The sequence below is a fragment of the Ambystoma mexicanum genome, chromosome 6p (genome assembly GCF_040938575.1).
Source record: "Ambystoma mexicanum isolate Mex_15411 chromosome 6p, UKY_AmexF1_1, whole genome shotgun sequence".
Classification (NCBI taxonomy): domain Eukaryota; kingdom Metazoa; phylum Chordata; class Amphibia; order Caudata; family Ambystomatidae; genus Ambystoma; species Ambystoma mexicanum.
The window spans coordinates 489858062-489881344 of NC_090935.1; the positions used below are offsets into that span (position 1 = coordinate 489858062).

General features: G+C 43.0%; 1 protein-coding gene across 2 annotated transcripts in view; it reads right to left on the reverse strand.

Annotated features, from left to right (window-relative positions):
- Window positions 1–1264: 1264 nt before the first annotated feature.
- ANKRD55 (ankyrin repeat domain 55) overlaps window positions 1265–23283 on the reverse strand; it is a 1206736-nt gene continuing 1184717 nt past the window's right edge. For both annotated transcript variants that reach the window (XM_069627296.1, XM_069627295.1), the window contains exon 11: window positions 1265–5491. In XM_069627296.1, the coding sequence (XP_069483397.1) occupies window positions 5214–5491 (278 nt within the window). In that variant the 3' untranslated portion in view covers window positions 1265–5213. The remainder of the gene's footprint in view (window positions 5492–23283) is intronic.

Consider the following 23283-nt stretch of genomic DNA (forward strand, 5'->3'; position numbering starts at 1 on the left):
CCTTCAGAAAGACCAGAGTTTTTTTTGTTGTAGTGCTGGGTGGAGGGCGACCCGTTTGGATTTGGGGTATACAAGAAGTCTGCCATTACTGGATCTAAGCATTCTCTGAGGACAGTCGTTTTTTAGTTTCTCTTTCAAGTATGAAGGGGCTCTGCCATAAATGTCCTTATGTACCAAGATAAGAGTTTCGAAACCAATTCTCGAGTTTACTGGAAGCCAGTGGAGGATTTTCTTATGTTCTGGATGTGTTCGCCACAGCTCACATTTTTGATATTATTTTGCACTGCATCTGTAGTTTTGCGATATTGCCTTTGGTTGTACCCCCTAGGAGTTCATTGCAATAGTCGAGCTGGGAGAGGATGGTTGCTCTGGCAAGGGTTTCACAATATTTTTATGAAATAAAGGGCTTGACTTGTCTTAGCAATTTCGGATAATAACTCGAGGTCTTCACCATGTGATTAACCTGGGAATCGGAGCTCAAAAAGGAATCTAGAAAAATACCAAGAGTTTTAACCTTGCTAACGGTGGGAATGATGCAGTCGTCAATCTCAAACTTGGCATAACGCATATCTAATTTGGACCTGGCGTGTTGGGGACTAAAGAGTAATTCAAACACATTAGATGTGTGGTCATCCATTCCTTGACCTTGTGATATATGGTATTGAATTTGGTGGACTCATGGTCATAGTCACCATCCATGGTGAGCAAGAGTTGGGTATCATCTCCGTAATTAGAGAATTGAGCACTTGTCTGAACCAGTAGATTGCACAGTGGCTTGGTGTACACATTGAAAAGTGCCTGCGACAAACAGGCCTCCTGGGGGACCCTGCAGCCGATGGTGACAGGGTCGGAATGGTAATCGCCCCAGTGCACTGTCGAGGATCTGTCAGCTGAAAAGGAGTGGATCCATGATGTTGCATGATGGGAGCATGTGCCAATCTCTTCAAGTGTTTGGAGAAGGATGTTATGGTCCAACAGATCGAATGCCGCTGAGAGATCCAGCAGCACCAAGAGACCACACTTCTTGTTATCAACCATGGCTAGCATATTGTTCTGGAGGTCTGTGATGGCCCTGAAGCCAGACTGCCTGGGGTGTAAAATGAAGTGTTGATATAGAAGATTTTGGTACTGCCTAGTGGCTATTTTGTCCACCATTCTCAGGAGAAAAAAGGAGTTGGTGATGGGTCTGAGGTTGTTGGCGTCTTCTGGATTGAGCCCAGCTTTCTTGATAGGTGGGGTGATGGTCACCTTTTTGATACACTCAGGAACAATATTGTGTTTGAAAGAGGTGTTTACAAAGCAAGAATTGTCTTGTGAGCGAATGATCAGACCTAATGCTCTTTTCCTGGATAAAATTGTGGTATGTCCTGATCTTCTTGTCCCCCTTGATGCTGGTTGACTCGAGGGTTTCATATCATGAGAGATAGTATTTTTAGGGAGAGGGTATTGTACAAAGGAAAAAAGACACACCTATAATGTCAAGTGCCTATATCACATGCCTATTTTCTGTGTGCAGCTTTCTCTTAATTAACTGAAAAATGTACTGCTCATGAAGTAATTCCTTTGGGGTCTTTCAGCACCATTTTATATCATTTGGGTGGTGCAGTCTTGGCTATTCCCGTCTACCAAATTCTCCCTTCCTGTATTAAGGACCAGCAAGCTACTGTCACTTTATCAGCTCCCCTACCGGGCCCAGTCGATCATCAGCGCTCTCTCTGTCATCTTCTGAATCGTGTTCAACACAACATCTCCTATCACATACGGCCATTGCTGTGGGCACCCAGCCTTCATGCGTTTCATGCCGCCCACTCCTTTACCAGATGCTGGAAATCATAGGTCCCGTAACAGCAGGGATCTTCCAGCAACTATAATCTTCAATGCAATGCCTTCATCACATCTGGTTCTCCAACCCACAATCTGGGGGGTGCAGTTCCATTTACAGGATGCATGCTGGAAGATCATAAAGGGTAGGGTTGGTGGTCACAGAAGCCTGGGAAGAGCACCCAATCCTTTTTTGTTCACCAGGAGCTTGCAGACCGGTTCCACCTCAAACGCCACAATTTACATGACGATTGTGGGTGTCTGTGGATTGGCAGGCCCCAAGAGTGCATAACAGCAGAAAAACATGTCAGCTCTGGGTGCCACATATGTTTTTTGGTTTAATTACTGATTTAGTAGTACCGTAGTACAGGGGGGGGAGAATGAAGTGCATTGCTACCACAATACTGCAACCCTTAATTTGTCCTTACGTAATTCCATTCAAGAAGGTATACTTTCAAAGTAGGTGGCAACCTGATGTTCCCACACTCCCGTCCAACCCTTTTTTTTTATTTGATCTAGTTTGATTTTTCGAAGTACATATTAAAATTGGGTTATTTCTAGTTGATTAATTCACAGCTTTGCTACAATTAGTACATTTTTTACCTCCTACATTTCCTTACCCTGAATTTTTGTCGAGTTGTTTTTAGTGTGTACCCTTTGGGTCTCCGTGGCAAATAGTGAGAGCAATTAAAATAGAGTGGATTGATAGTTTATGCATCCAAACCTTATGGCTTTGTTCTGGATTCTCGTGTTTGTTCCTATCTGCCAGTTTAAAAGGCCTAAATACAAGGTTTGTCCTTGCCAGCTCATAGAGAAAGCAGCTTTAAAAATGTGTTGTTTTCTGGAATGTTATGAGAGATAACTATCTTTGGTGCAATAGCAGTTAGAAAAAGCAGCTGTGCATTATTAATATTATTTAATAGTTATATTCCAATGAATATGAAATGAGCCCTGTATATCTCAATACAAAACACAGTAACATTACATAACACAGAATGCAGTCAGATTTAGCACAACAATTATCTCATCACTGAGTTGGCATCCTGAAAGAGGAGGAGAAGCTACAGGGCTATTTATTAGCAGGGAGACATGCTCCTACCAAAAGAAGTTTAATATGCAGAACTGTGCCTCAACCTCACACTTGTAGATGCTGAACAAGACAAGTACCCAACTTTGAAGACCACAAGTCACTGATCCATAAAAACACAACAATAATGTATGTCTTGCTGGCATTGAATTTCAATCACTTGGCTTTCATCCACTTTTCGATCTTCCAGGGATGGGCATAGGGAGGCGTGGGGTTGGTCAGGGAGGAGCCACCAATCTTTGCTTAGCAGTCTAGAAAATCCGGGCATGTATCATAGATCATACGTAACTACAGGAGTAGTTACATTATGTGTAATAACAGAATACAACAAAAATAGCAGTTTGGACAGGCGCCCAGAGGTTGACCCTGCCCCAGAAACCTCCTCACCTTCTTAAGTAAAGGGTATGAAGAGGTGAGGCAGGAGGGTAGGATAACGTACACACTCACTCTGTTCAAAGTGAGGTTCATATAATTAGCAAAGCGCCAACATTTGCTCATTCCATCATTATGCATGCCTTTTAAAGCATCACGCTCACATGCTAGGAGGCCTTGAGATGGGTGTGATTCTTAAATGGTTGGGAGAAACCAGTAAAACTGGGATTTGATTACAGAGGAATATAAAAACTCTTACATATCAGATTATCCAGTTGTGTGGAAGATGCCAGTGCAGGTATTCTAACCTTCAAATGATATTTCATCATAGTGGACTGTGGGTGATTAGAGACCTGGTTTCAGTAGATCCTGTGGATGGTTCTAATCACTTCAATAAATAGCACCCATTATGGGGTGCACTGTACAGGAATCCGATCCTTCCCGTGAACTAACTTTGACACCAGAATGGAAAGTGGCCAAGGTGAAGGGTATGTGTGGACTGGTCAGGATTTAGAAAGGGCTCGAACCCAGCCTGGTGATGGTGTTTGCACAACTGGATATGATGGGATAATGGATTAGGAATACAAAAGGGCTGTATGCCAAAGGTTTGTTTCTTAATTTGGGGATGTCTAGATTATACTCCAGTTCAGAGCCCTCATGGCCAGCTGTATTACAACTACAGTACCTCTAGTGCACAGTGATACACATCTGTTTGGGTATTCATTGACTATCTTCAGTGCCTTCCAAAACCTGTTGCCATAAGAAGGTGGCTTAAGTGTGGCATGTATGTGACTGCTGCTGCCCACTCTACTACCTGAGCTCCAGCCCTCCTTCCCATGAGGCTATGACTGTAAATAGGTCAGCCACAGAATGTATTGATGGGCAAAAGAAGATATTTGCGCTTTGATGGATATTTTGTGCAACATAGTTTATTCCGCTGACACTAGTGGGGGGAAGGAGAATCCCAAGATTCCTCCTTTTTCCAACTTCTTACACCGACCTACCAAGGATTTCAGAATGGGATCCTGGTCAGTAAGCAATGCTTTCCAGCACCCATACATCCATTTTCGGAACACAGTGTCTGAAAGTAATAATCCCTTCAAGATGTTCATGGAATTGAAAGGCGATGGGCAAGACTGGGCTTTGGCTAAGACTTGACTTTGGCTTGTGATGTACATCTGTCAATTAGAGAAAATGCCTCCTTACTCCGATTGAACCCTTGTTTTTAAGATAGGACAATAGGTCAGTACCTCGGGATTTTGGTGTGAGACAAGAACGACATTAACATAACATATCACTAACATAACATATAAAACGTAATGCCTGGGTGGCACATCTTTCTCTGCCAACACAACCCCCTCTGCAAACATTAGTTTACATCAAAACACGTAAACCTAACACGTGTTATGTAATTTACTTTTACAAATATCTGAAGTATGACCAAAACATGAAACAATCAGTACAATCGACAATCAGTTGTGTAAAGCACATATCACTGTATTCTCAGGCATTAGGCTGTCTAACGTAAGAATTTGCTCACATTTCTGAAAATTGCAGATTATTTTTGTGAAACTAGCCATTTCAATAAAAAATAATAGTCTCTTTATCTGGTCATTTTGAACCACTCATGCCGCAGATTTGTGCCAGACAGCTGAGTACATTATTTTGAAAATAAACTGTCAATGCCACCTACAATGTCATGTAAAGATCACACATATCCCACATTTATGATGTAAAAAATAAGTGTTAATGTTACAAAAATAGCAAAACCTCATCTGCTTAAACTTGTGAATTTTCATTATAAAAATATTTGTGCACAGTGTGGCGCTCAATACAATGCCTCCTAAAATGGCTTCCGTTTGGGTTCACTGAGTGATCTCGTCTCCCGAGATTTACAGTATACGTCTCCATAGTGCAGGCTTCTCATGCAGAGTTACTCGTTGTCTGATTTAGTCGGGGACTTCTTCACGTCTTCCTCTGTTGTGGTATGTCCCTTCTGGCTTGGTATGGCGGGAAGAACACGGCTGGTTCTGAGTGGCTCTCCTGACAAGACAGGTAGGAAAGAGTACAATGAATGGCTTTGGGAAAGTCCAATCATTTGGGATTTTGAGTTAAAAGCTGGGGGGAGAGTGCCCGTTCTTAAGGAGTTAAAAGGCAGCGACCTGGATTTCTTCACACCAAAGGGGACAGGACCTAGTGGTAGTGGGCCAACTGGAAAAGAAGCAGAAAAACAAATGTCAATTCCATGGATTAAAATACATGGTGTAAAAATGTCATACTAAAGTCCTGGTGGAGCCAGAGCCAGACTGCACTTCGAAAATGTGAATCCCAGCGTGGCTGACTCACCACTTTATCCTTTCAGGGTCAATACATGGATTACCATTAAGTTGGGTACGAATAACGTCTAATACTACAGTGCTTAGGAGCAGGAGGAACCAAACATGAAATGCTATATACAGATGTGATATTATTCAAAATAATTAAGGAGATACTCTCCGGACAAACTGATATAGGTTGAAGCCGCTTTTTTTTAACTCATTAAACACTTGCCAACATATTGGTCCCCATTACGAGTATGGCGGTGTGGGAAAATGTGTTAGTAATAGAATTACTCCATATTCCAAGTTAAAGGTGATGACGAAGAAAAATGTCTAGCACCTAGCTGGAGGTTTTTCTTCTCCCTTACCAATCAATGGAGGAATTATTGTAGCGGAAGTTCTGCTGGTGGCAATTATCTTAAAACCCCAATGCCATAATGGGGAATAACACTGCCACTCCAACATTCATAACGTAGCCCAATTACGGCCAAATGAGTGGTGGTAAACATATTTGTGTTTGTTGGTATGTCCTCTTTATATACTACCATACTCTTAAAGAGGCCCATATTGTGCTAGATCATGCAAGACTTTTACAAATGTTCCCACAATTTTAACACATCTAAGGCAAAGGTACAAGGATGTGAAATGTTTTCCCCCACGGCCCAATAATTTGGTCAAGTAGGGAATAACACACATGTTAAAATATCTCTTGAATTTCCTTTTCTGCAGATGCGCACACCATTTTATTGGAACAGGCACAGACTCAGGAATTAAAAATATCTAAACTTACATTAACATTTCATTGACTACACCATAGGTGCATTTTATCTAAAGTTACACCTAGGCTAACTCAGTCATTCTAAATATTTACATTGTAAAATTCAGGAAAAACAGGCATCATGTGTGTATGTAGGATATATATGTATCCCGGGGAAACACTAGTTGTAGGGATGTTAAGGTGAAGATTTAACACAACAAAACTCCTGAAATTCAGCAGACAATTCAGGCAATGCCACCTTAACTTGCCACCCCTTGTTGCACAGCATATGACCACAATGATGACATCAGAGATTACATCACTGATGGCATCAATGATGACACCACTGGTGACATCATTAATTGCATCATATATGACATCACTGAAGATTTTCCTCTGATTTTCAAAGGGTTTTTATTTACAATTATTTGCTCACATAACATCCCTGCAACAAAATAATAATATTATAATTGTATATCATAGTGCGACCACAGCACTATACAATACAAAGAAGAATATATGTAAGTAAGCATTTATGTACTTTAGAAGGGAATCTGTTATAATGGAATACACTTTCATAATGTATTTTCAAAAGAGATGGCTAAAAATATTAATAATACCATTGCTATGTCTATAATTAAATATTTACTTTCTAATCTTCATTTCTTTTCTAACTGATTCTTTTTACATATTACCCAAACTTCAAATTCTTACATATACTTATTATGTTATGTTTGAAATAACTGAAATAGATTTACCAGAATCAGGTACTTTCCCTGCAATGAAGTATTGTAATTGTTTACTAATGCATGAAATTCAAACCATTTGTATAGTGTTATATATGTTTATCTCAAACTTTACAAGTAGATAGGTACTACAAATGAATGTTCCTCATGTAATCATACCATACTTCTGTGTCAGTGTATTTTCCCAAGGCATTTTGTTATTATTTTAAGTGTAATAAAATAGAATATAAATCAAAAGAGGTCAACACAAATATTCAAACTTATTTAATCAGTAATGTCACCAGTCATATAACTATTGATCTCATTGTGTCATGACCACTGTGAGGGGGCACAAGTTGTGCCACAAACAGGCTCCCACCAGAAATCTGAGGGCCTTAAAACCACTTGGCGCCTTTGGCACCAGGGTCATATGTAGGAAGGAAGGGCTGTTCAAACTAGGTCCCATTTATGTACATGGGCCTTTAAATCACAGTCTAGTTCTAAGAACCAAGCCATGCGTTCTAGTGTTTTGGGTGTGGCAGGCCTGGAACTACTTTCCCTGGTACTACTTTACCTGGGCTACATAAACCACACCATTGACTGCAGAACATGCTTCGTGTTATTCTGCAACCAGCAGCGTGACGCTCACCGTGTCCAGCTCCTGGTCTTCAGCATCTTCCTGTAATCCTGCAAGAACAAGATTATTCTGTCTTACTTGAGAAAACACCATCCAGCACTCAGCATCTCAAATGGGCTTCAATCTGTGGAAACCGAGGGAAGAAGAAACATCACTCACCTCTGAGTACTAGCTTAAGGACTTCCGGCGAACCGCTACCACAGCGGCAGCTCGAACATTGCGACCTGCAATAACGAGAAAGGGAAAAACAATACATCGAATTCCATCAGTCTTAACTGAATTCCAACGCACTACGCCACACTTCCATCCGGAGCCACAGCAACATCTGCAAAGGAAAAGAGACATATTCAGGTTTGCTTTCAATATTAAACAACCGCACAGCGCTGTACTACCTTAACGGATTCCGGGGGCCTGTTTTTCATCGCGCTCTCATCCACTCGCAGCACCACAGCAGCCTGTGAGGAGAAGAAGAAGAAAACACAGGTTACCTTCAAAAGACAATAAAGGCGCTGCGCTTCACGCTTTCTCTTACCTAGAAACGTGCCTCTCCATCCGGCAGGCCAGCATCAAGACCTTTGCACCCGAAAAGAAAGAGATAAAGACATTAACTAATTCTCACCATAAACAGAACAAAGACTTACAATTAACAAACCTACCTGCCTAGCAGCAGATTCGGGTCACAGCAGACCTGGGCCCAAGGAAGGCGTACTGCACAAGTGAAGCATCTCGGGCAGCTCACCAACAAACGCCAAGCACCCCTGCACAAGAAACGCAGGACGGATAGCTCACCCTACAAATAACTAAGGTGAGAAAAGAACCCACTGGGAAGGTAATCGGTCAGAGTGAGGTGGGAGATTCACCCATTAGAGACAGTGATCACAAATCCTCCCTTCTGTAATTGGAGATTCATTATTCAGCACTGGGCAACTACGCATCCAGGGTTCCAGATCTCAGAATCTTCCAGACGCCCCCGGGGATATCAGGTGAGATAAAACATTGGTGATGTCATGTATGATGTAATTAGTGATATCACCAGTGATGTCATCCATGATGTCAACATTGTGGTCATACGCTGCGCAAACTGGGGGCATATAGTTAACGTGGGCCTGCTTGAAATGCGATTGCTGAATTTCAGGGGTTTTGTTCCATTACATCTGGTCACCTTAACACCCTCTTAACAAAGGTTTTTTTCACTGAAGGTGTAAAAATTACTTTGTTTTTCACTCTCTCCCCATTCCTGCGGGATTTCCCCGCTATTCACCCAATAATGGCAATTAACTAAACATATAGCAGCATTGAATTGCCGATGCCCGTGGGATTTCCACAGTATTCCCCTGATAATGCTTGAAAATCCCCAACTCTTCCCTGTCCTCAGAGACACTCACCAAGTGCCTCCCTCCTCTTTCCATGGTTCCTCCTCTCCCCTCAATTGATTATTTTCCGCTGTGGTCCTCTTGTGGCCATTACCCCCTATCACAGTTTGGTTTGTGCGACACATTTTTGTTCCCCCAAAGTGGACTTGATTGAAATGCGAGTGCTGAATTTCAGGGATTTTGTTGCATTAGATCTGATCCCTTTAACTCTCTCTTAACAAACTGTTTTTCACTGAATTTCAAGGTTTTTGCTATACCTTAGTTTCCTCAGGGCCCACTAGCCATGAGCTTCGGCGTGGCCACTGTACATATCTATCAATAGTTTTCTTTTGGGCCCACTAGCCATGGCCTACAGCCATGGGCATGGCCACAACCGAACATGTTGCATAGTTTCTCAAGGTCTCATGAGCTATAGACTTCGGCCATGGCCTCCGTGCGTTTTCCACTAATATCTTTCTTTTGTTACCAAACACCCATTGCCCCCTGTCCAGTAGATGTATGCACTATAGATGTTAAACCATTTTCTTTCTAACTCCTTTTTAGCGCAATCATTTCACAGTAATAATTTCCAATAATAGGACTCCCTGCGGTTTGCTGATTCCCTGCTCAGAATTAAACAGTCTCCCTCACCGGCACTGTACATGTGTCCCCCTTCATTTTTCAAGTCCCCTCAATCGGCTAAAATGCTTTTTCCTTACCTAACTCTCTCCCATTGTCCTCTATCACTCATCGCTTTGTGTGTTGCACACTTTTTCTGAGCCCGTCCTGCAGCGTTGCCTGTGTAATCTCGTAAGAGTCCTATGGTCTTCACCTGTAAACCAAAAATGTTCTACCCGTAACAGGCTCTCCAACCCAGCCCCAAATCCCCAACTTCACATGGTGTCTTCTTTCCTACTCCCAACCTCTTGCCTGATGTGATTGCTATTGCTATTTTTATTGCTATTTATATAGCGCCTAGGGCCAGGCCATCTATGCCCTGTGGGTCAAAACAATCAGTGTTCCCCTAGGAGTGACTACATAGACAGAAGAATTTTGAATCTCTTTCTGAAGGCAAAACCGCTATTAGACTCTGTAAGGTCATGGGGGAGTTCATTTCAAAGTTTAATGGCATCCTTTTTCATCCTCCAAATAGCGTTTTGAGTTCTTTCATTTGCGGCTTCTCCTGGTAATATCGCTTGAATCACTCACATCGAGAAAAAAAAGGTGGTTTTTGATTTCTGAAATGCCACTCTGCTGCAAAGCACCAAGGGTGATATATATAAAGGTTTTAAGGACCATGGAGGTAAACTTCATGTCTCTGTTGAATATATTAAAAATTACTGATGGATTTACCCCAAACCAGTTAAGGAAACTAAGTCAGTGCTTTGTGCCCAAATTGTTTCTTATTTAGCTCAGTTTTGCCCAGCACGTTTTGCGCTACACCTGTTAAAAACTTTTTCTGTATGGGAAAATTAATGTGAGTAGGATGAAAACAGCGTTTGAACGTTTTTTTAAAGAACCTTTTAATTTGTAAATGATCTGTTCCCAAAATTTCCAGTTTGGGTGGGGGAGAGTCATTGACAAACCTTTGGTTTGTAAATGTCATCCAAATCCATCCAGCAAGTCAAATGTTATTAGCCTCTCTCAACCTCTCTGATACAGAACACCAAGACCAATATAAAGGTTGTAAGGCACAGGGGGCACCCCGTGCTTTGTTGAATATTTTAAAAACGAATGGATGGATTTACCTCATTTAAGTCAATGCTTTGTGCCAAAATTTTCCAAACCTCATAAGCGGCTTTCATGCTAGGGCTGTTCAAAAACTACATTTTTTCTCTATGGGAAAATGAATGGGCTGAAAACTGTGAAACTGTGGTGTTTTGTTTTTTTAATAACTTTTTCAATTTATAATGTATTGGTGCCAAAATGTGCAGTTTGTGGGGCCCCTGGCTACTTTTTGTTTTGAAAATTTCATCCATATCCATTCATCAAGTCAATAGAATTTTGGGAACAAATGACTGCTTTTTCATTTCTGAAAATCCTGTGAGCCTTGCTGCTGTAAAGCACCATGGGAGATATCACTATAATTTTGGGAGACGGGGGAACCCCTGTTAAATATTGAAAATATTACTGTATGCAATCACACCAACCCACCACCCAAGTAATCGAGTTAACACTTTGTGCCCAAGTTGTTTCATGCCTGGTCCAATGCCATCCAGCAGTTTTCGCTGTGTGCTCGAGCAAAACTTTTGAATTTTTCTCTATGGGAAAAGGAATGGGACTAGGCCGAAGCAGCGTTTTAAAAATGTCTTAATAACATTTGTATTGTTTAACCTATCTTTGCCATAATTTCCAGTCTTGGGATAGAGGATGTGGAGTGGGGAGCATGCGTGAGTACTATTTTGTTGCAAAGGTTTGCTGCAAAGGGACAGCCAAATCCGTCATACGAGTCAAATGGTTATTAGCAATTAATTTATCGGGGTTTCCTATGGAATTTAATACTCAACTTAACTATAGTGCGGCAACTGCTGCACTATTATATATATAGCAAAAGACAACAGTCAGGAATTATAAGATGGCTGCAACAGTGGAACTGTAATAAACGACCCAAGCACTCTAGACTAAACTTGGTGTTTCCAAAAAGTGTTCCTTTATTTCATGTTAACATGTGCATCACATACATGGTTTAAAACGAGTACATACCACCATAGTGCAGACCAGGTATTGCACTCAACCGGGTGCATAGCGCCACACGTTCCGCTCGAATCGCGCGCTTCCTCAAGCTAGTTGTAAATCCATTGCTTTCATTTTCTCAAGTGTTTATTTTAAAATGAAAAACGAGTGACAGGCTCCACCCAATTGTGTTATATATGTCATATGACCTGTGTAGTAGTCACTCTATATTCTACTCTATGACCTCTTGAAATACGGGATCAACCATATTTGTATGTTTCAAAAAAGCTGTGTGCAAAGGAAATTAATCCAAAGACATTTAATTAATGCAAGAGTCCGGCACTGAGTCCCAGTTTGCCCAGAATCCATGTGCTTTCTATTGGGGAGCTGCTGCTACAATGCTGTGAAAACTTCAGTCCTGTTTCTATTTCAATCAGGTTTTACCATAAAACCTATTTCCCCGCGTGGAGTGCGGCGCGGAGTCCGGCACTGAGCCCCAGTTTGCCCAGAATCCCAGTGCTTTCTATTGAGGAGCTGCTGCTACAATGCTGTGAAATCGTCAGTCCTGTTTCTATTTCCATCAGGTTTTACCATAAAACCTCTTTCCCCGCGCGGAGTCCGGCGCGGAGTCCGGCACTGAGTCCCAGTTTGCCCAGTTCGCCCGGGTGCGCCCGGAGTGCCGGAGGTCGGCATGGTTGTTTCCCCAAAGGCCAGTGGGCCTCAGACTCGCCACAAGACCCTCCAGTAACATCGAAATGCTGAATCCTTGGACTGCTATCCCTCAAAAGAGCACTACAGGCAGCAAGGTAAGCAAGCAAGTAGTTAACTTAATGACACCTGCCGTTTCTCTTCAGGTCTCTGCTCAAGTGCACCAAGTTGTCCCCCATGAAACCACTGACTGTCTCAGCCACACATCCTTAGAGGCAGCCAATCTTTCAACCAATACGCAGTGTGTCACACTACTCGAAAACTGAACGAGACTACTCGCGCTGCTTTCACTCGCTAATTTATCTCTGGTGCCGCCAGTGGAAAACATTGCGGCAGAAGTATTATCGCCAAGGCAAACTGTCTCTCCTGATATTTACTTTTCTCCATTTGACTTAACTGATGCGGAAATCATGAGTGCATCGACTGTAGTGCAGGAGAAATCCTCTGAAGTTTTGCTCGATTCACCTGCTAAAATTGATGAGAATGAATGTCCGAGCAAAAGCTCTGCTACCATGCAGCCAGCCTGCATTAGTCTGATCTCTCCGACAAGATCCAGTTCTCAACCTGAAAGCGACCATGACTTGCCTGGCCCTTCAACACAGAAACCTGTCAGTATGTCGCCAACAACGCCAAAAGTCTCTGTTACCGTCGCCGCAAACTTTTACTCAAGACTTGCAGCTAACATCGAATTCTTTGTTAAATTCTACGCCATTAGAAATCGGAGAACCCACTTTAAGAAAGGCACGTACTTTGCAATACGACTCTGTTTCTGCCCTTGGCGCCCTGAGTATTGCTTGTGCTCCTGCAAAGCCAGCAAATGGTTCCTTGACTTTAACCGCTGAGCTGGCTTTGCAACTGCAAACATAAAACGATACTTATAGTGCACCAATTCAGCAGCCGTTCCAAAATAACGAGTGGCTTCAATTAAAACGCCCCCAATTCACCATGAATCAGCGGAACTCGGACTTATCTAACACCACGTTGTTGGCCCCACTAACCTTTGATACCCCAGCCTACAATTCAATGTGGCCTTCAAGGAAAATCATCAAAAATGATGACCGCAGCTAAACAGTCGGAAGGTCGCTTTAGTTCAAAAAGAACTAGTGCACTTACGGCCTCAGCGACTCCGTCAAAGCTCCCCACTCCTAACAAGGAGCTATCAAGCACTCTAAGTCCAGGAAATGAGTGCTTGAAGATGCCAAATTCAAAATCCAATCTTTCAGTTGCCGCTGCAATTCAAATATACAACAATGTGCTTGCGGTGTCGTCCCAAGCAATGATTTCTTTTGTGAAATTGTATGAGGCAATGAACGAAACCATTCGCGACCTGGGGGCGATGTTACTGAACCTATCTACAAAACTGGAAAAAATCGACAACTTTACCACATACATAAAGCAACATATGCAAGTGGAAGCAGACAGAAGCTTGCATTGGCAATCGCGCCTAAGTGACTTTGTCACAAGCCAGCAGGTGAGACACGAACATTTGATAAAAGGTCTCCTGGATGCGTTAAAAGAGTTGGTGCAAAAGTCTATTCCAGTCTGCAGTTCAGAAAACTCTGGTAGCACAGTAGTTCCATCCAAAGCTACTTCAAGCATCCAAGAATCTCCAGAGGCAACTTTACAAATTTCATCTGATGCCTCTCATTCTCAATCTTCTACGGAAAATGATCTGTCCGCTGTGGCTGGTGACGACCCTCCGACTGATGAGCGTTCAACATCACAAGCCGTGCCTCAAATTGAATTACCTGGAAATCCATTTTCCTCATTTGGAATTTTCTCAGGCTCAGCCAAAACAGGCACAGTGGGAACCATGCTAATAACAAAAGTAGTTGTATCGACTGCCAAGCCTTCGGCCCCAGCAAGAAAGGAAAAGACTACTAACAAAGCGAAGAAACAGAAGTTACCAGCTCATTCATCTATTAAAAGTTTCATAAGGAATCTCACTACATCACACCAATTGGGCCTGTTCAAGCGCAACACTGATGTTCACAGAGGCCCTTCAACTAATCAAAAAAACTGCCAATTGCTACCTTTGAAACCTGGATCAAAACGGCGTTGCATAAGTTCTGATGATTGTTTATCTGTTACTTCAGTGAATACGGCCTCACCCGATTTATGCGACTTATCTACATATTCACCTTCAGGGGATGACGAACACCTTCAAATTCCTGTTGAAGTTTGAAGCCTTTAAGTGGCTCGGCCTTCTTCACGTCCCCCTCCTTGAGCAGTACAACCGAGGAAGAGCTCCACATCTTTGAAGCGTCAAGCAGACCAGCCTTTAAGTCTGGCCGCCGCAGACAAAGAGTCTGCAAAACCTGCCTTGATTGGCCTGAGCTTAAATCCTAAATTAACCTTAAATCAACGCAAACAACTTATCCGCTTCAAATCAAGGTCACATGAAAACAAACCTCATCGGGCAGTCAACTACAGCTGTAAATTAAGACTACAAAATATTCACAGAGACGATAATGAGTTGAACCTCAACCGCGCAAATGTGTTGAGGCTGTTTAAACACATACCGCTGGTGTGCCTGATTAACTCAGACGACATCAAAATTGTCGAATATGTAACGGACCAATCCTCTGACGCAGTCTTGCTTCACATCGAATCAGCTGGAGTCTGCAATACAATACTTAAAGCTGCAGACGACCTTTTGATGTTCGGCTTTGATATCTCTTTCGAACCTGAGAATGCCAATCCAAATAACAACTTTGAGAGTCTTGACAACAAATCATCTGCAAAAATCGCAGTAGATGTGACACATTTACAAAATCTTTTGAGTTCTGCCGCTACACATGGTCATTCAGGGCACTCAAATGGCAAACAAGCAAACTGCTCGAAACAATATGCACAGGAATAGCTATGATTGAGACCTCAGGATGCATTCTATTCTATTCTTTCCTGGAATACTCGTGGTTTCAAACACTTGTTCAATGACTTTGATGTACCACTTGAAAATGTGTTTGCAATTTATCTACAAGAGGCGTGGCTTCTCGAAGCGCTCATGAGAGACGGTTATACCATACTAGTCAACCCGGCGATCAAAAATGCACGAGGCCGTCCAAGTGCAGGCCTACTAACCATGGTTCGTCTGTCTCAAAATTGGTCAACCCCGGTTTGCTCAAACCCAAATCCATTTGTACAAGGCTCAATTATGCACTCAACGAGTGACAACTTAGAGGCAAAAAAATCCCTCATGATTATCAACTGCTACTGGAATCCTGTTAAAATCAACAACAAGGATTTTGTTAATGCCATATGCTCCTTAATGGATGACACAATCTTGAGGCACAACAATCTGACAATTATATACTGTTGACTTAAACTGCTCATGGTTCAACTATGATCTAAAAAACCAAAGTTACAGGCAAACTGCCAAAGAGGACCTTGGTGAGAAAGAGCAAAGATGGTCAAATGCAATGAAAATGCGTGACTGTGTGATGCTAAATGGCACGGTCAGAGGTGATACCCCGCGCAACCAACCTGGTACCTAGAGTCATTGCACAGCATTATTGATTACATCTGGGTCTCAATGAATTTCGAGTCAAAGGTCACCACACTGTACTCTCAAAAAATGACTAATAATGACCATATGCTACTAAAACTTGGTTGCTTTTTGGCAGTAACATCCTCTGCCTCCCGATACAATTTACTAGTTGAGGCAAACACCGGTGGCAACCGCCTTCGGCTAAGTGTGAATCAGATCGGCTGCCTAAGTGAAAGACTTCTGAGCTCGCAACATGGTGTGGACTACACCCCCCTATTATCGACCTATATAACAGATAACAATGATCCAAATCAATAACATGAATGCCATAAACATCTGTTCAGTAAGGTCATGCACGACAAAAAGAAAGATCTAAGAAGGGACTTGAGACAAATAAAAAAATAAACAATCCCAAGACATAAAATGTCAGAAGAAGTGAAGGCAAGAAGAGCGATCTACAGGAACTGAGCAACGTCTCATAGAATTATTGTCGAGCAAGATCGGGCAGAACTAATGATGACGCTCATGATAACGAAAAATACTCGCGACATCTGGCAAATTTTGAATATGGGCCATGTGAACAGCATAAATTCGACCCAGAATACCATCTCTGGTGATACTTGGTGTAAGCACTTTTTCAAAGTGTTTAACAGCGCGAACTTCGAGCCCGAACCACACCTTAGGGTTGAAGCCGTCCCCTGGGAAGTGGAAATGCCACAGGCTAATATTACTGGAGCAATTACGATGTTAAAAAACTCTCATGCTGCTGGCCCTGATATGATTAGCAATGTGATGCTTAAGAAAAACATACTGATGTGGGCTCCCTTTATTGAGTGCCTTTTTAGGAAAATTGCCAAATCTAACAAACTTCCAGAGTCATGGTTAACAGCAATTGTGGTCCCGATTCACAAGAAGGGCAGTTGGGACATCACCGAAAATTATCGCCCCATTGCCCTGCTCGATTCAATCGGTAAAATCTTTGGCTCCAACTTAAGATTGAATCTGGTTACTTGGGCTCAAAGGGCTGGGATTCTTGATGAACGTCAAACTGGCTTCTCTAAGGCTTTAGGTGTTGACGTAAACCTTTCAATACTAACAATTATGAAATTGGAAGCCCAGAAAGCGAGATCTAAAATCCATCTAGCCTTCATCGATATGAAGCAGGCTTTTGATGGTATAAATCGTGACCTGCTCTGGTCAAAACTGCACAAATCGAACTGCCCTGCCACTATCCTCAATCCAATAATAGCCCTCCGCTCGAATACTTCGATTCGAGTGCGTCTTAATAAGGACAGAGAATTATCAGCCAACATTCCAACATCAAGGGGAGTAAAACAAGGGTGCCCCCTTGCAGCTGATTTATTTAAACTATTCTTGGCGGACGTGCCCATTCATCTTGACCGGGCTCATTATTTTCCGCCTAAAATAAACCAGATTCCTGTAAAACACCTATGCAGATGACCTGGTGTTGATTGACAGAACCCAGATTAGACTACAAGGCCTTCTCCTCTGTCTTTACGACTACTTATCTAACAACGAACTTTCAATAAACATAGATAAAACGAAAATCGTGTCAATTGGATCTATGACCAGTAGAAAAGACAGAGCTTTTAGGTGGGTTGTCGGTGGCCAGCCACTGTCCTCAGTTAACTCCATACGTTATCTCGGAGTTCAGTTTAATAACTCAATTTGCGAACATCAGTGGGTTAAAGATCTGAAACTGAAGTCCTCAAGATTAGCTCTTCAAGCCGCAAAAATAAATAAAGGTTTTGGCAAATTTTCCCTAGCACCAATCCTAATGTTCTACCTGCAAAAGGGAATGCCCATACTAACTTTCGGCGCTGAAGCAAGCTGGAACATTAATGAACAAACATGGAATCAACTCGAAGGCCGCTTTTGGCGACATGCCCTTAATCTTCTGCAATGGGTCCCAATCATATCCATACGCCATAAATTATCATTGAACTCTTTGTTTAGTCACGTAATCTGGAAATCCATCTCGCTTATGCGAAAGTTAACAGGGAACAGTAAAGCATCAGCTTATCACATATTCATAAATAGACATGAGTCAAAATATGTCTGCCTGCTGGATCAATGGCGGTCAAGAGTGCAAGAATGGGCCGACTCTGCGGCAATTAGTAACTACGACTTGTTCACTCGGCCACAACATGCAAAAAGAAAATTTGAGGCTTGGGCATGGATTGTCAACCTAGAAAAACGTGAAAAGCTGGCCTCAACCAACTGGCTGGGTAATGAACAAAAAAATGAAACTCCCAGCAATCCTATTTGGTACGATGTTACTCTCGATATTATCGTGAGCGATTCCTTAGATTTCGATTGAACATCCTGAAATCTAAGGAAATCTTATGGCAAAGAAAAGATCCCCTAACAAAAGACAACCAATGCCGCTTTTGCTTTGGTACAGTTGAATCACTAAAACATCTCATTTGGACTGCCAGGCAACTTGTGACTTACGTTCTACACATCTTGGACAATTTGCATCCCTAGATGGGGACATGACGGCTTGGTGGTGTTTGATTTCCTCTGGCAACAATGTCAAACATGTTTATGCTATTGTAAATTACCTGAATGCGCTCTTGAAGTTTCCTCCTTAATTTATGGTCACAAAGTAGACATCTTGTGGGGTCACTATGTTGGCAGAGCTAACTCTGCATCCACTTGTTGTGTGAAAGAAGGATGCTCGGACAACTGTGTCTGTTATTTCTTTTCTTCCTCCCTTTTGTCTCGTTCTGTTCTGGTTTTTCTCTTCCCTCTTCTGTTTCTTAGAAGTATGCCTGGTTTTGATTTGTTTTCTGGACAATAGATCCATGAAACGCTGAGATAAAGTTCTATTTGTTTTTCTTGGTTCCTTCGAAGCGTGAATGGTATGTCAACCATTGTTTATGTAATGAAGGAATGGAGCTTTGAAACAAAAGTCTTTTCTTCATGTAAAAACTGTAGTTTTTTTCCAATAATAAAAAAAAATAATAATAATTAATGCAAACAGATGCTGTTTATCTGTGCCGTCATCTAACAATTGAGAATGCGACTGTCATTCGGTTTCTAATTCATTATTTTAGTACCATTGTAGCGAGATGTATGCACTAATGTGCTCTTTATTTTCTAGTGAGATGTATGCACTAATGTGCTCTTTATTTTCTAGTCGGCTACATAGACTAGGAATGAATTCCTATCTATCAGCCGATCAACCCCCAGTTGTGCGTGTAAAAAGCAGAAAGCAGCAGCTTTATCGTCCTCCTGTCCCAAACCCGGCAGGAGTTATAGGTTACACCTGATTACATTATAAGGAATAGATCTCAGCGCAATTGTGCATATCCCAAAAGCAATTTATATATTGCCTCCAGTCTGTTCTGTTTTCATTATAATAAATGCATACGACAGCTCGCAATGTATCTTATTGCTCCACCACTGTGGTCAGCAATACAGAGCATTTTAAATGCGGTTGTCATATGTTTTCTGGCTCAGCTTGCATGTATTTAAGGTGCTAATACCATATGCAATGGATCATATATCGTACCTATGCATTTAAAGGGTTAATGCCAATACAATTATTAGCAATTAGCTTTAAGGTGCTAATGCCATATGCAATTGATCATATCTTGTACCTATGCATCTAAAGTGCTAGTGCAAATACAGTTATTAACAGGTTGTTCCTATATTAAAATGCATTTAAAGTGCTAGTGCTCAATACAATTCAATAACATATTGCAGCTCAATGGTTGAATTCAATGACATTGTGGTTCATTTTAAAATAATCAGAACAGTGTTCTTAAAATGCACCAACTACCATGGATAAATTGTAGTAATCTTGATGTTTCCATGTGCAGGTCATAGGTTAGATTTCTTGCAAGATCCACAAATGAGAGCTTTATATACATGATTTCTACTAGCTGCGTTTTGAATATTGAATGTTTCCACTATGTTGAATTTAGTTGCATTTTGAGTGTAGCCACTTCATTGAATCTAGCTGAGCTTTGAATTTTGCCTCCGTTTTGAATCTAGCTGCGCTTTAAATTTTGCCACTGTGCTGAGTGTAGTTACTATGTTGAATCTAGCTGAATTCTGAGTCTTTGCTTTACAGCTAGTTGTGCTTTGAACTTTGCCACTGTTCTTAATCTAGCAGCACTTTGAGTGTTGCCACTGTGCTGAACCTAGTTGCTTTGTGAGTGCTGCCAACCGTATTGAATCTAACTGCCCCTGAACTTTGCCCCTTCCTTAAATTTAGCTTCACTTCGAGTGTAGCCTCTATCTTGTTCTGAATCCAGTTGCGCTTTGAATTTTGCCACTGTTCTGAATCTAGCTGCGTCCTGGCTGAATATCTCCACTGCCACGAATCTTGCTGCACTTTGGATCTTGACACCATCTTGAATCTAAGGGCATTCTAAGTGTAACCATGGATTTAATTCCAGCTGCGTCTTGATTACTGCCTCCTTCTTTAATCTAGCCACCAGAGCAGATGAATCAGACTATACATCATGCCAAGCAGCTCCAATGTTAGTGGAGCACTAGGGAGCACCAGACACCTGGCCAACCCCTCTCCCTGCCCCTCCCCCTCTTTCCTCTGCACCCTCCACATGCCCAACCCCTGGGTGGAATACACTCTTCGCCTCACTCCCCCAGACTCCTTCCTCTGCACCACCCTCACTGACCTCTCCCCTAACCTACCCACCCCACCCACACCTGCCCTTGCGCCCTCCCTCCCCCCTAAAACTTCCTGTCAATCTTTTCACATCCCTAAGTGCTGCTTGGGCTTATTTTGCCAATGCCCTTCCTCGGCTGCCCCGCTGCCCCTCACACAGATGCCACAGGCACCCAAGAATCCTTTAAAACACAGAATCTGTAACATCTGGACCATCTCACCTCTGCACACCTCACCCTATCTGCCCCCAGATCCCTACCTGCACCATTGCGACCTCCCCCTCCTCACCTAACCCAGTGAAATCACTCTTCAACCCTTCCTTCAACACCCCCGACACTAACCCTTCTCAGCCCTCTCGAGATACCTTTGGAAATGAGCAACCCGTCATCAAGTCTTACACCCCCTACCTTCCTGGCCACCTCCATTCATTAACAACCCGTCTTGGTGACCCCAGTCACTGCTTTGTAACTGTCCTGTAACTTCTCATGCCTCCTTCCCACCTCTGACTCCACACCTGCAATTTCCATTCAAACACACACCCTCCGCTCCCTTCCACCACACCACACCTAGAAACTACACATCACGTGCACTCTTCTCACACACTCAAAGAATCCTCATAGCCTCCCCCACCCAACAACAGAGACACTTCACCTTCCCATAACAACTGCACCCCTTCTATCAAGCGCCACACTCCCCCCTCACAGCCCACCCATCCTCCCTTCTGCTTACACTGAACCCCCTGTGGGGCATCCTCCAAGGGATCCCTGCCCCTGCCCTCACTCACCCCCTTACAGGCCTTCTGCTGCTTCATTCTCTTGGCCAACAACCCCCATCCTTCCAATACATTCTCATGCATCCTAGTTAACGCCAGATCTGTCACCAAAAATCGACACAACATATGACTTAATTTCCTCTGAAATCCCAGACATCCTTTTCACTGCAGAAACCTGGCTCTCTGACAACCTCCGACCCATCACAGATTAGGCATTTCCCCCAGGCTACACATTAATTGTGCACAACAGAACCAGCAGAGCAGGTGGGAAGGCCATCCTCCACAACTTACACCACACCATCTCACACTTTGTGGAACAAGCCTGCAATGCAGACTGCAAATCCCTTCTAGTGAAATTACTCATCAACCCCTCTCTTACCCACAGCTTCTTACTCATATACAGACCTCCAAGCTACAAAAGAAACTATGCTAACCCTCTAAGCAACTCCCTAGCGGCCATCCTGGTCGGCCACCCCTCCCTCGCCATGCTAGGAGATCTCAAAATATGTTTCGATGCCATGTGTGTGAATGACATAACCACACATGGACAACCTGGAAGCCCTCAACATGACTCAACTGATATCAGGTGCCATGCACAGCGCAGGACATATACTAGATGCAATATTCATCTCCTCTAACCTGATCTTCACCCCCCCCAGACCACTTATCTGGACGGTTCACGCAGCCATCTTCTCGCCATTGACTCCAATCCATCCTCCCTGCTTGACTAACACCGGACTGTCCACCTGTTTCCCACTGTGGAACAAGGTCATAGTAACACTGGACTCGGCAGACTCCCTGTTTGCCTACCTTCCTAATCTTCCCCTTCAGAGAGGTCTGCTCTCTATCAGCTATGTCGACCTATGGCTCTCCAATGCCCTCAGACCGCTCGCCCCCACCAGAGCCACCTCCCACAGACAAGGCCCTTCTGTAACGCTCACCTGATTCCCACGGAGGCGCTGGTCTTGGCAGGAAGGTGTCTGCGACTCGAAAAGTGATGTGCAGGACTCGATTAGCTTCTGGGGTCGAACCTCTTCTCACTGTGTGTCGAACTCGAAGGGTGAGGTTTCTGCAGGTGAAAGAATATGGGGGTTAAGGGTCTGGGTTGTTGAATGTCCCTCTCTCTCTCCCTCTCTTCCTAGCTTCTCCGTAGAGCCCCCAGGTCAACGTGCTCACCTTAGATAGGTGAATGCTGGACTCTCCATCTGCGTCTGGTGCAGGGTGCCGTTGCCAGTTCCTTCACTGGTGAAACATAGGCCTCTTGAACTCAGAGGATCGTTACCGTTGTTAACTGCACGAGCAGTGAGTTTCCGGACACCTTTTTAGTCTTTATAGTCTTTAGGTGCGTGACACGTTAATATTGAACAGGAATTTGTATAATGCTTTTCCCTTTTTGTCTTGCAGGACTCTGGAGATGGAAGATGGAGTGAAGCGCCTGGAAATGAGTAAGTAAATGCAAGCGCTCAAACTGTCTTTTTCCCTTGCTGCTTAGTTCGTGCTGAAGAGACGCCAGAGTATTTGCAGGCGTTCTATTGTGACGAGCGCGATGGGCGTAAGTAAATACCTGTCTAATGTCTCTTCTTTTGTCTTCACAGGCGGAGGTGCAGCGTGAAGAAATCCGGAATTCGCGGAGTGCCGGTAAGTAATAACAATGCTTTTGTCTTCACAGGCGGAGGTGCAGCGTGAAGAAATGGTCGCAGCCGATGGATCAGGTGAGTAAGCACTGCGTGTAAAGGTTGCCTTGCTAACCTGTGGTTTCTTGTCTTTGCAGGTGCTGTTGTTGACTGGATACAGGAATGGTAAGTATAATTCTTGCAGGTTCAGGATCGAAAGAAGACAGGCTGGAACAGACTCGGTGAGCGTTCTGCTGCAGATGCAGAATAACGCGAAGCACGTTTCATCTATCGGTGT